General features: G+C 40.3%; 1 protein-coding gene across 3 annotated transcripts in view; it reads left to right on the top strand.

Annotated features, from left to right (window-relative positions):
* The window catches only part of MSH3 (mutS homolog 3), a 139305-nt gene that overhangs the window by 99194 nt on the left and 25776 nt on the right, over positions 1–14335 (top strand). For all 3 annotated transcript variants that reach the window (XM_037159290.2, XM_037159293.2, XM_037159291.2), the window contains exons 19-20: positions 3312–3423; positions 11998–12155. In XM_037159290.2, the coding sequence (XP_037015185.2) occupies positions 3312–3423; positions 11998–12155 (270 nt within the window). The remainder of the gene's footprint in view (positions 1–3311; positions 3424–11997; positions 12156–14335) is intronic.

Consider the following 14335-nt stretch of genomic DNA (forward strand, 5'->3'; position numbering starts at 1 on the left):
TTCTTCCTTATGTATTGTGATCTTAGTAGGAGTTCTTTCTCGTTGCACACCATTTGTGAAACAGACTTTCCCTAATGGATTCTGTTTTGAATTAAGCAGAGGATTGGCTACAGCCTGTGCACTTAATGTGTTCAGATGAAGCTCTTTCCATTGAAGAATACTCATGCCTGGCTTATGCCTTCTTATACTTCAGGTGGCCTTTGCCATTTGCTGCTGATGATGCTATGGGTTGCGGAAAAAGAAGGACATGCATGTAGTCTGCCACAGCACACCACAGTGAACACTTCATATGTATATGTTTGTATGTGTATTTATATATATGCCCAAACATACATATTACACATGGTGTATAGTTTTCAGTGTGACATGGTAGTCAGAATCTAGATTTGTTGTCACGGGCTTGGTCTTAGCCCACCCTCTGTCACCAGCTAGCCATGCACTCTTATTTAAGTCTTATAGATTCATATGTAAAGTTGTAAGAAGGAACATTATGAATTAGTAAATAGAGTAAATGGTAAAGTTGTAGTCGATTTTTATTTAGATGTAGTTTTAGCCAAAACTCTGAGGAATAAAAAATATATATTTTTTATATCACTGTAAAAATATATGATTCATTTGTAGACTCATTAGAAAATTAACAAACAGTTTTAGAGAATCTGCCATATGAAAGTTTGGCCCCAGATTTTTTTTTCTTAAAAAAAAATTAATTATTGTTCAAGTACAGTTTTCTTTTACTCCCATCTCAACCCACCCCCTACCCCCCCAGTGCTCCCCACCTCCCTCCCATTTCCACCCCTGTTAGTTTTTGTCCATGTGTCCTTTATACTTGTTCCTGTGAATCCTTCCCCTTTTTCCCCTGAAATTCCCTCCCCTCTCCCCTCTGGTCACTGTCTGCCTGGTCTGTATTTCAGTGTCTTTGCTTATATTTTGCTTGTTTGTTTGTTTTCTTCTTTAGGTTCCCATTTTTTCAATTGAGTGTACATAGCCATGGAATAGGAAACTTTTATCTAAAATATATTTTAAGCTGGTATTTAAGTATCTGAAGTTTATACTTTTTCTCCTTAGATTTCCAGCTGGTTTAAAGATTTAGTGCATTTGAGGTGGAAATGGGAGGGAGGGGAAGGGCTGGGTGGGTGGGCTGGGATGGGAGTAAAAGACAGAAAACTGTACTTGAACAATAATTAAAAAATAAATTTAAAAATATTCTAGTGCATTTGAGCTAATTGGTCATGTTCTGTTTCTTGGGGCAGTGAAAAGAGAAAGATGCAATTTTAAAAACATAAAATAAATTAATAAATTCATCAAGTTTAATGTTTCCCTCCTTCCGTGCAGCATCCAGGTTCCCTGTGATCTGCAGGTCCACAGGTTTCATCCGCATGATCTCCCTGCCTTTTTGCTGTAACTGTGCTGCCATCTCAGCTCTGTGAATTATTGTTTGCTTCTTGCTCTTATCAGGAAGTGTTTTGGCATTATATAATTTTGATAACAGAATAAGTCAGTGTAGATTTTAGAGCAGAACAAATCACTCAAAATTTTATTCTAAAGTAAAAACCTTCCTGGGAAATTGTATTGGTGTCATGAATATGATGTATTGATTTCACTTGGCAGGGCACCTTGGATTTTGTTTTTAAACTCGCATCATTTACAGATGGTTTCATTTTTTTTCTTTTACAGTACATTTGTAACCCATATAGATAAAAATTTTATTCTAAGAATTATACTCTAAAATTCAAAAACTGTCCTTCTCCTGTTGTCATAAATGTCTCTTTCCAAAGGATGGTTTCAAATTCTTTACGAAGATAGTTTAGTCACTTTCTTTGGGAAATGTGAGTGTATATTCTTAAGGTTTTGTTAGCCAGATATATTGAAGAAGAATTTCAGTCTTTAGGAAAGTAGTATTTCTTGGTGGTACGAGTAAATTCAGAAATGTACTTTTATGGGAAAGTTTAGTGTCAAAGAACTTGAGGAGGGCATTGATAGGGCCCTCCCTATCGATGATGATGAAAAAACGAGATGATGAAAAACCAGTGATGATGAAAATGATCAACAAATGGCCAAGAAATAGATGAAAAGATGTTCAGCCTTAGTAGTCATTGAGGGCAAATGCAAACAATGAGGTAACACAATTTACTACCAAATTATTAAAAATTAGAAATTGATAATACCAACTTTAGGTGATGATATGAAAAACCGATCAACTTTCATATCCTGCTGGTGGGAAGGTAAATTAATATAGCTATCTGTATCTATTCAAATGAAAAACATGCATGCACTCTGACTGGAAATTCCACTTCAGGAATTCCCTTTAGCTTAGAGAAAGACTTGGACATAGGCACATGGCCACGCATATAGGGTTGTTCACTGCAGCATTGCTTCAAACAGTGAAAAATCCGAACAGTCTAAATATTCAACAGTGGAGAACAGCTAACTCATCCACAGTGCAGAAGCTTGCAAAGAATGCTGAGGATCTGATAGATAAAGCTATAGGTAAAAACAAATATTAAAGCTGACAAAACAAGACTAGAAAAAGCAAAAAAAGTTTTTAGTATCAAAAAAAGTACCAAAACTTGCCAAAGACCATACCAAAATGTTTTAAGTAAATGAATATGAAAATTTTAAGGCATTCTGTGTGCAAGTCCAACACATAGTTTACGTTAATGTAATAATCTAGAAATGGTTTTGAAAAAGATTTTATTTATTATTTTTAGAGAGAGAGGAAGAGAAAGAGAAAGAGAGGGAGAGAAACATCAATGTGCAGTTGCCTCTCGTGCGCCCCCAACTGGGAACCTGGTCCACAACCCAGGCACGTGCGCTGACTCGGGAATCAAACTGGCCGTTCTTTGGTTTGCAGGCCAGTGCTCAGTCCACTGAGCTACACCAGCTAGGGAAAATCTAGAAATGATTTTATATGATTTTCTTTACTATGGTTATTACTGAAAGTGATTTAAATATCATTGATCTAAACTATAATTTTTATTAATGAAAATATCTTAGAGAATATAGAACTATAACAAAATAAAAGGGTCTGGTAAATGTAGACCTCTGTAGTAGAGCTGTAGAGCTATCACAAGACTCTGCTAAAGCTTATGCTTCAGAGACCTGTTATTAGAGTAATGTTCTTCCCACTTTCTTTGTATAGGGAAAATTTAACTTTTCTACTCAAAGATTTAATCTGGACATAGGTTCCTAAAGTTGGTGTTTAAGGTTTTGTTGTCTAACACACTAACCACAGGAAATTTCAGTGTTATCCTAGAGATTTTTTAACGGCTATTTTTCATGCCTGTTAAATTAAAACATGCTTCTTCTTACAGACCAACTTTACAGGAAGAAAGAAAAATCATAATAAAAAATGGCCGACACCCTGTGATAGATGTGTTGCTGGGAGAACAAGATCAGTATGTTCCCAATAGTACAAATTTATCAGTAAGTACTATATTATGCATAAAACACAAAAAAGGTGGTAGCATTGATCACAAACTTTTATATACTGAATAATGCTTTTTTCAAATTTGCCCAAAATTTAACATTGGCTTTAAATGCAGTAATCCTTTGTTTTAAATTATTTATTTATTTATTTTTAGAGAGAAGGGAAGGGAGGGAGGAGAAGAGGGAGAGAACCATCAATGTATGGTTGCCTCTTGGGTGCCCCCTACTGGGGACATGGCCACAACCAGCCATGTGTCCTGACTGGGAATTGAACCTGGGACCCTTTGGTTCACAGGCCAGCACTCAATCCACTGAGCCACACCAGCCAGGGTTATAGTTAATTTTTATATTTTATTTTATTGATTATGCTATTATAGTTGTCTCAGTTTTCACCCTTCTACCCCTTCCAACATTACCCCCCACTCTCTCGGGCAATCCCCTGCCACTGTTCATGACCATGGGTCATGCATGTAAGTTCTTTAGCTGCTCCATTTCCTGTGCTGTACTTTACATCTCCATGGCTATTGTGTAAGTACCAATTTGTAACTCCCAGTCCCCTCACCTCTTCACCCATTCCCCCACACCTCCCTCCCTTCTGGCAACCATTAAAACCCTCTTCATATCCATAATTCTGTCTCTCTTCTTGTTTGCTTAGTTTGTTTTTTTATTCAATTGTTAATAGATATGTATTTAGTGACATTTTATTGTTCATAGTTTTGATATTTTTCTTTTTCTTAAGTAAGCCCCTTTAACATTTCATATAATTATGGTTGGCAGTGATTAACTCTTTTAGTTTTTTCTTGTCTGCCCTTCGATTCTAAATGATGGCTTTGCTGTGTAGAGTAATCTTAGCAGTAGGTCTCTGCTTTTCATGACTTCAATTATTTCTTGCCAGTCCCTTCTAGCCTACAAAGTTTCTTTTGAGAAATCAGCTGACAGTCCTAGGGGAATTCTACTGTACGTAACTAACTGATTTTCTCTTGCTGTATTTAAGATTCTGTCCTTATATTTTAACCTCCGGTGTTTTAATTATGATGTGTCTTGGAGTGGGCCTCTTTGTATCCATCTTGTTTGGGACTCTGTGCTTCCTGGACTTGCAAGTCTATTTCCTTCACCAAATTAGGGAAGTTTTCCTTCATTATTTTTTCAAATGGATTTCCAATTTCTTGCTTTTTCTCCTCTCCTTCTGGCACTCCTATGATGTAAATGTTGGAGTGCTTGAAGTTGTCCTATAGACTGCTTACACTATCATAGTTGTTGGATTCTTTTTTCTTCTTGTTGTTCTGATTGGTTGATTTTTGCTTCCTTATGTTCCAAATCATTGATTTGACTCTTGGCTTTATCCACTTTACTGTTGTTTCCCTTGAAATTTTTTTAAATTTCAACTAGTGATCCTTTGTCTCTGACTAGATCATTTTTATGCTGTTGAGGTCCTGAGTTCCTTGACCATTCTTATAACCAGTGTTTTGAACTCTGCATCTGATAGATTGCTTATATCCCTTTTGTTTAGTTGTTTTTCTGGAGTTGTGATCTGTTCTTTCATTTGGGCCACGTTTCTCTGTCTCCTCATTTTGGCAGCCTCCCTGTCTTTGTTTCTATGTATTAGGTAGAGCTGCTATGACTCCCTCTCTTGGTATCATGGCCTAATGAAGTAGGACTCCTGTAGGGTCCAGTGGCATAGCCTCCCCTATTATCCAACCTGGGTACTTGATGTGTGCCCTTCATGTGGGCTGAGTACACTGTCCTCTTGTAGTTCAGCCTTGATGGCTGTTGGCAGATCAATGGGAGGGATATGTCCAGGCCAGTCAGCTGCAAGGACTGACTGTCACCACTGACCATCAACCTACACTTTCTGTGTAGGATCAGCTGTGCAGGAGCAGAGTGACGGTGCTCTAGTGTGGTCTACAATAGGGTGAAGACTTCACCATGAACTGAACTCACCTTCAATTTGTGCAGAGTCACTGGGCATTTTAAAGGTAGAATGAGAGAACAAAAATGGGCATTGGGGGGTGTTGGGAAGCAATGAGCAGATCTCCTAGGGAGATCTACTAGGGAAGGAGAAACTTGTAAAGAGCAGAAAGGGGATTGGTTAATGTGAAACCTGTCTGGGTTTACTAACTGGCAGCTGGCACTCATACCCTCTCACAGGGACTGGGAAAGAAACATTTGTATTTCAAAGAGATGGTTCTCCTGCCCTTGATAACTCAGTTGTAGGTAGGAGAAGATTTACATCTCAAATGGGCAGAGAAAAATTTATAACAGCAAGCTTTCTGAAGTAGCTGCTCCAAGGGAGGGTTCAGGGGCCTCTCTGCCTGTCACCCAGTTTTGTCTGGGACAAGCAGTAGCTTTGACAGTGTGGTATTTGCTCAGGCAGGCACGTTAAGGGTGGCTGGAGTCATCTGAAGGTCGTGACTTTGAGCCATTAGTTTGGTCTCTTAGTGGGGAGAGTAAATAAAATGATTTGTTCTGAGCAGGTGCAGTTTTTATAGGTCTAATTTGAGGCCTGGCTAGAGTTAGGTCAAAGAGAGAGTCTTTTTCCACATGGAGTAAATTAATCTGGTGATGAGATCAAAGAATTAACATGTAGGGCATAATTGCGTGAGAGAAGCCTTATCAGAGAATGAGATGCGTGGCTTTGAGATTTCAGAGGTTATGTTCTGGGTGATGGCAAGATCCTAGGTAGGGCCATAGAGAGTAGGAGATCGAGGAAGGAGCTTGGGAAAGGTCCGTGTGCATGTTGAAATTATCTGAGATAACTGTAGGATTTGTAGTGGGGGATGAAGGTTGTCCAGGTGTGAGATTTCAAGGGACGGAGACTGGCGAGCTGGAGGCTTGCAGATGTCTGCACCGAGGCAAGCAGAAACGGTGCAGCCCTAAAGAAACAGGTTTGGGAGAACCTCCGGACCCTGAGATTCTGACGGTGGGAAGTGGCGCAAAGCTCAGCCTCCAAATGAGGGGAGGAACAGCCAGGTTTCTTTTCAGTCAGTGTATGAAGGAGATGTTAGACATGAGGGTTAGCAGTGTAGAAGTATTGGGGAATTTTTCAGACGATAGTGGAAGAATTGAAATATAGAGGAGCAGTTGGAAATTAGATCAAAGAAAGGAAGCCAAGAATATTGGGGGGTTGGGACTGTGACAGTCATTCTGGCCTGTAAGCCAGGATGACCAAGGTGTGCGCTTGGCGAATCTGACTAGCCGCAGGGGTGGTAAGTGGCAGGAGCTGCTTTGAATTACATCTAGTTCAATGTTACGTTTCAATATCATACAGAGACTTTTGGTAGTATGTAACCCGATCCCCAGTGTCTATAAACTTGTTCATTCTCTTTAGAAAATTTATAAATTACTTAATTTATCAAACCAAGTTAATAAGTACTAATGCTTTTATTGTCTTTTAAAAGAAGATTATGTGAACACAAGACTTTTCAGTTCCCATAATACCAGTAGGGTATAGCTTTTCTTGAGACAGTAATATGATTGTAACAGTTAGTACCTTGGTTTATATTTCACTTATAAATTGCTCACACACAAAATTCTGTTACTGTTTCCATCCCCCAGCTCACCAGCCAGCTTGACTCCAGTGTTATTCTTGACATGGATTTTTTTTGTTTCTTTTTTTCCTTTTTCATTTTTCCTCTTCTCTCCTTTTTAAAAATAATCTATTATACTATTTAATAAAGCCAGATTTTAGGAATTAAAATAGCTTCCTGCCTAATGACAAGAATGTTTTAAAGGAACATTGAACTCTTATATTAAAATTTTTACAAAGTAAATGCAGTGATTTATTTCAGCAAGCACTTTGGAATATTCCAGAATATTCGATTCTTTTACATATGCTTTTTCTAACTTGAGTAGGAGTTGATATAGAACTGTTGCTATGGTGAAGTGCATTCTATTTTGCAGGGTATAAAGGGATAGTGTTAAAAAGAAATTACTATGTAAAACTCAATTTAAAATGTTTTTTAGGTGTTAATTATAAAATATACCCTGAAAATAATTTTCTGAAAGTCAAATGACTTGTTGCTTTTGATAATCATATAATTTTAAGCAGTGGTTTTTGTTACACGTAACTATAAGTATACTTTTCTGGATTTTATATTACATGAACTTATTATAGTGCTTTGAACAAGCCAACTTTCTGCCCACTTTTCCTCTCCTGGTTTTAAGAATACTTCTTTTTCACATTACACAATCTTGTATTTATATATGAGTTTTTTTGTCAGCATTATTTTATGAATATTTTGTTCTTATGGATTTTGACACTTGTTTTGTGCCAGTATTGTGCTAGATGTCAGGCTTCTGAAGAAAGGAATAAGCAGGCTTCCAGGGGTGGGGGTGGGGGAAGTCCTGCGCTGGGGGTGGGTGGGTAGAGGGATTGAGTGAAAAGGAACAAAAAGAGAGAGAAAACCTCATGGACACGGACAGCAGTGTGGTGACTGCCAGGGACATGGGTTGGGGGAGGTGGAGGAGGGCACAGGGGAGGTGAGTGATGGTGGATGGAGGCCCGACTTGGGGTGGTGAACACGGCACTGCCCAGATGGTGTGCTGTGGAACTGGGCACCTGAAGCCCGTGCACTTTGTTAACTAGTGTCGTCTCAATAAATTCAACAGAATAAAAAAAGAAGAAAGAGATATGAGGTACCTGCTTAATCTGGTGGAAGATGCACCCAATTAAGTGAACGCCAATAGAATGCTTTAAAAGACTACGAGGGAGCTAAGAGATTGCCCAGTAGAAAAATTGGCAAGAGCCTTCGCAGGAATTTCAAAGTAGAGGATATTTAAATGGTCAATAAAAAAAACTAACATTATTTTGGACCTGCTCTAGTAGGTTCCCTACAGGAATAGAGCAAAGAGCCAAATAGAAAGGCCCTGAGACTTGGAGGTGCTTATGGGGCCTTAGGTAGAAATCCTAATGTGAAGGTGGAGGGAATGGCCAGGAGAGGGGTCTGAGCTGGAGTCAGGGGGTTCCGAGGGGCCACCGTGCGGGTACAGGGACTTCAGGTTCTGGATCTGTCGCTAAGGCAGACCGTGCGGAAAGGTGAGCAAGGCTGTGGAAAAGGTCTGAGGCACCAACCCTGGAGGAATAGTTCCACTGAAAGGAGGCGTAAATGAAGAGACCTTTTCAAGAATCTCTTCCACATTTCCCCTATCCTATGTTTAGGATTTAGAGTTCCAGTTTAATCTGAACATAAAAAAGATGAAGATAAAAATACAATGGTTAACCAGATGCTATTGTGTATTCCTTCCTCTTCTTTTAACACACAGCCCTGCCTCTTCTAGGAAGCCTTGTTTGATTTCTCCAAAAAGCCTTGAAAGGAATGCTCTTTTAAACCCTGTTTTTTAATTCCTTTCCCTTCTCCGCATATGATCTGAGTATTTGTAGACTTAGCAGCCACTGGCTCTTCCCACCTCCGCCTTGCGCACCTCCAGTTCCTTCTCCACGTACATCCACAGGGCTTTTCCTAATGTTCCCCACCATTCTCTCACTTGAATTAACACTTTAAATTTCAGTTATATAGTCCCAAGCTACTGTGCCTCTGGGTCTGGGCAGATGGTATTCCCTCACACACACCCACACTCCACCTCACTCTCCTGCTTATTCTGCATGTCTTGTCTTGGATGTGACCCCTGGCACTAAGCCTTCTCTAACCAGAGCTGCTAGGGGCACCCCTATCACATACCTACACCGTCTGTGTCTTTCCTCATTTGAGTACTTATCCCACTAAGTTTTCATGACTTTGTTTTTGGCTTGTGGTTCCCAGGGAACTGTGGCCTTGAAGAGAACAAGGAATCCATTCCCCTGGTTTAGTGATAATCCCAGCATCAGTCAGAGTTCTCTGGCATGCAGCAGGCACCCAGTTGGGTTCCTCAGATAAACAAGGATTCACTGGAAGCCTTGAACCATGTCCAAGTCTCACTGTAAACTTTCTGTCCTTTTTTCCTTTACAAAATGTTATTTTTCAGGATGTTATATAGGCATTTTACAATTTACAGAGCAGTTATACTGTATAGCCTGAAGGGACATTAGGAATTATTTAGTGTGACCACCTCTTCATACTCATGAGTAATCCAAGAGTGAGAAGGGGGAGTTGACCTGCCAGGAGTTACCCACATTGGTAGTTGTGAACTGCTCCCCAAACATTAAGTATTCTGAGGTGAGTCAGTGCCGGCCAACCTCTTACGCTTCCCTTTTCCCCGGGAAGTGGTAATATTTTCACGGTACACTAGAATAGAAGGAGAAGAGAAAGGTTGCTCAGAACAAAAGGAGGTTGCCCCACCTGCCACCTGGAGGGTTAGGAGGAGGTCAGCATCGTGGCACACCTGTGACCCGTGACACTGCCTGGGAGATGCCACTGCACCCCACTGCAGCCCCGGGATTGTTTATTCAACCAAATGACTCTAATGGGTGGTTTGGTTTTTACAGCAGTCGAAGTTGGGGTTTTTAGTTTGTGTTTTTTAAAATATAAATAACACAAAATTACCTTATTGGGAGGGGGAAAGGGAAAAGTGTGGTTAACAGTTTTTCAGTTTGGGGAAAGGAAGGAAATGAGTCAAATGTGCAAAGCCGGAAGATTCCCAGGAAGCTCTGCAACACTTGGGTCTTTGTGGCCCAAGGCAGATGCAGAGCCCAGATGTTCCACAGTGGGGCGGGCAGGCACTGGGTAGACTCTGTGCCGCCGGCCCCAGCACCGTTATAGGTAAAGATGTGGCACATCAGTCAAAGATGCGGGAGCGCGGGCGGGGACCAAGGACCACAGTCTTCCCATTTCCACCCCTTTCCCAGGATTAATACTTCTAGCCTCCCCCGAAATGCTTACTTTGGCTATATAAAAGTTAAGACTCATTATAATAATATTCATAAGCTCTTGCCCCTTTGTACCTAATTGCCAAGAAGAACAACAATAATGAATGCTGTATAATATGTCTGAGTTTTAAGCTTAATTTAACTCTAAGGCTGGGTTATTCTCATAGATTTTGTTAGAAGTGTGTTTTTTGCATAGCGTGATCATTGCATCATATTGTTAAAAACTAGAGGAAATATTAATGGCATTTGAACACTGTATTCTGTATTCTGTCACTTCCCTTCTCAGGTGCCCCTTTCTTCTTGCTTCTAAAACAGTGAGAGAAGAAAAAGGGCATTTCGTGTGACACTTTTTAAAGTGTGTGACCTGCACTGCTGTCTCTACCCAGAAGGTTCCTCTCCTCCCTTCCGTCCCTCATCCTCATCCTTCAAGGCCCGCATGCACTGCTGCACCTTCAGAGTCTCACCATCACTCTGGCCAGATGCTGTCTCTTTCTGTTCTAGCTGGCTTTGAAATTGTTGACATGTACCACTTTTTGGTGCCTAGGTGTAGTAGTGGTACAGTGCCTAATGGTGATATGCGATGTAAATCCAAACCTTGGTCTGCCATCACTCTACTGTCGTCTTGGGTGGGCCACCATACTCGAGGGCCCTCAGTTTTCTTATCTATGAAATTAGGGGGTTGGACTGAGTGACAAGCGGAGCTTAGTGGAATGTAGTAATTGGGCCGCGCTGGGCACAGAAGGACTTGGACCCTCACCGCAGCATCTCAGCCTACGGCCTGTCCCCGCCGGCCTTGCTCTCCCCCTTAGTGTTTGTAGTTCCCCTCAGGTTAAAAGTGTAAGGATGTGGCTGAGGGTTTGTCTGGCGGAGACTTTCGCTAGAGTGTCTCTTACTGTAACCTGTCATTGATTGACATTTCAGGGAATAAAACACTTTGAAACTGCCAAAATTTTTCAGTAGTCTGCAGCTACTATAAAAATAGTTCTACCATGATTCCTTTTTAAAGATAGATGTTAAGATCTGTACCTGTCAAGGGAGAAAGTTTATTTTTTTATTTTTTTGTAGAAAATTAGCTCATGCCCAAGTCTTGGAAATTAATATCTGACTTTTTTTTTCTCTCTGCTGTGCATCTCTTGACTTCAGGGATCTTCCGACTGACTGTCATTCTGGTGTTCTCAGTGGGGGCCCAGGCAGGGGCCTGAGCTAGGGCAGCTCTTCCCTTATTTGGCAGCGACTGTAATTCCACGTGGCTGAGCAGGGCTCTCCCCGCCTCCCTGCTCCCACCCCCCCTGCCATGTTGAAACATCTGTAAGAGGATGAGCTTCACCTAACCTCCCAGTTCTGCTGCTGAGCAGCTCTTCTTTACTGGGCAAGGTACTTGGCTTCTCCAGGCTGTGCCTCGCACCTGTGATAGGGCAATACAGTGATACTAGTGATAGAGTGATGCTGAACTTTTATACCAAAAGAGGTTGCAAAATTCATTTACTGACTCTAACAGATTTCTTTAGATCTTCTGGGAACACAACCATGACATATAGGAATAATGATAGTTCCATTATTTTCTTTCCAGTCCTGTATTTTTTAATAAATGGACATCAAATTTTATCAAGTGGTTTCTCTGTATCACTGGAGATCAACATTTATTTATCTTCTTTATTCTATTAATGTGGTGAATTGTTGATTGGCTATCAAAGTTTTATGGAATCACTTGTAAATACTACGTAAGGGCCCCTCTGGCACAACAGTGAAACTGCCCTTTGACTCTCCAGGGGGACTCGGAGAGAGCGATGATAATCACTGGACCGAACATGGGTGGGAAGAGCTCCTACATAAAGCAGGTCGCACTGATCACCATCATGGCTCAGACCGGCTCCTACGTTCCTGCAGAGGAGGCGACGATTGGAGTCGTGGATGGCATTTTCACGAGGTAGAAGCGTTACTTCTATTTGAATATATTTCTGAAATAAATCAAGCCTACATTATCACATGAATTTTCTTTTTATGTACATATTTAAATGGACAGATATGCTCTTGAAATATTTAGAACTTAGGAGCTTAAAGAAATCATTTTATCATGTATGTAATACTAGGACAAACACATACTAGGAGATCATTTTGTCCAGTAGTTTTTCAGTTATTTTTAGTTACTGAATTCTTCCTTTAAAGAAAATCATATGTTCCCTTCAGCAGATTAGTATTTAAACAGAGAAAAGCAGAGGCGGAAGGCTCGGAGGGCCGCTGCGAGGCCGGCTCTGCAGGGCGCAGTCTGGAAACGGTCTTCGTGCCCCGGGAACTGAGAACAGAGGGAAAAGGGCGCTGGCCCGAGAGGATTTCTCATAGTCTTTTTACTCTAAGATCATTATGTGCAACTGACTAGGTCTTCTTCCTCAAGACAGAAACCGAAATTTCATGCCTGATTAGGAATATGGGTAAAATATCCTGGTCTCACTAACTAGAATTCATAGTTTAATCTATTCGTGCAGATTTATCAACTTAAAAAATTGTTTTAAACACAAGTATAGTTGGTATATAATATTGTATTAGTTATACTAGTTTTAGGTATACAAAACAGTGATTTGTCATTTTTATTCTTTATAATGTGAGCATCCCACTAATTCTAGTACTTGCTCACTTCAAACTTATCTCAATATTTTTTTTCAAAGAATTTTCTTCAATTACTGTTGACAGTCAAGACTGTGTTAGTTTCAGTTGTACAACATAGTGGTTAGACATTAGATTTGTTAGTTCTTAAAGTATTATTTATACTTATTACATTACATTTTTAGAAATAAGTGAATATAGTTTATAGTATATAGTCAAGCTAGGCATATAGAGTGTTCAATTTACTGTGTAGCTTCATATTTATTTAATATTTGACTGGAATCACATCAGGACATACCACGTGCTCATATCGATGTACTTGAATAGACCTTAAAACACTTGAAAGCTTGGTTTTTAATCTGAGAGCGAACAAAGTGAAGCAACCTCAGTTCTCTTTGATGCCATATTGCCAAAGAGATGTTATTGTGATCTCCACATATTTGTAAATTAATTCTACGTAGGAAATTTAAAAACTCTTCAGTTTTTAAAATTGTAATTAATCTCCTATTTTGTAAGCAAAATGCACTAGGTATTTTATTTTGGTTACATTATTAGGGAAAGTGACAGATTTAATAAAGAGAAAAAGGAGGGAAAAACAGGAAAATGAAAACACATTGTGGGTGTTGTAAGGTGTCTGGAAGAGAATCTTCTTAGTGAGGAGAACACCAGTTAGGAAGGTTTTTAGGTCCCAGTAATAGAAAACAAAATGAAGGTAAATTTTTCTCATAAAACAGGGCTGGAGATTGGTGGCTGCTTCTGCTGTTTCAGAGACCCTGCCATTTCCTTGGCCTTTCCCCTCACTGACATGCCCGTCCTGCTGGGTTTTCCCCCTGTTCAGCTGTCACCTGTCATTCAAGATCTCACTCGGACGCCTCCTCTCTCAGGAAGTCTGCCTTGAGTCCCATAGCCAGAGTTAATTTCTCCCATCTCTGTACTTCCACCTCCCATGTGTTTTTCCTCTTCTAAAGCTCTTAACTGCCTTCAGTTTTATAGTCATTTGTGTACATGGTTACACCCCTATTGCTGTGCTGTCTGTTCCCAGAAGATGAGTTTCCTATTTTGTACGTTCCTCTCCTCTCTCTTAACCTAGAACTTCGCATTGTCCGTGCATGACAGACACTCCATGCATAGATGACTGTTCCATTTCCATGCTGGAGTAGAAACTACAGTGCTATTAGGAGACTTCGGCAGTGGCGGTACCATTCCTTCTGTCACTCAGGAAGTGGCTGATAGGAAATGTGCTGACATAGAACGTGGGCTTTTTGTCCATGCTGATGGTATGAGGACATGCCTTTATCTCATGTTCCAGGAGCGCCTTAAAGTACTAGAGTGATTACTAATCACTGTGGAAAAGAAGAACTAAACTTATTTAAACCCTGCCAGCGCCAAATTCATCGTTGCAGTATAGTAGTTTCATTCTGAATTAACTCCTTCAACACATCCATTTATTTAGCTCCTTGGGGATACATTTCCGTCATCCAGCCCTGGCGGACCCATCCAGAGATA

This window comes from Artibeus jamaicensis, unplaced genomic scaffold (assembly GCF_021234435.1).
Source record: "Artibeus jamaicensis isolate MK-2021 breed Jamaican fruit bat unplaced genomic scaffold, CSHL_Jam_final contig_373, whole genome shotgun sequence".
NCBI lineage: Eukaryota > Metazoa > Chordata > Mammalia > Chiroptera > Phyllostomidae > Artibeus > Artibeus jamaicensis.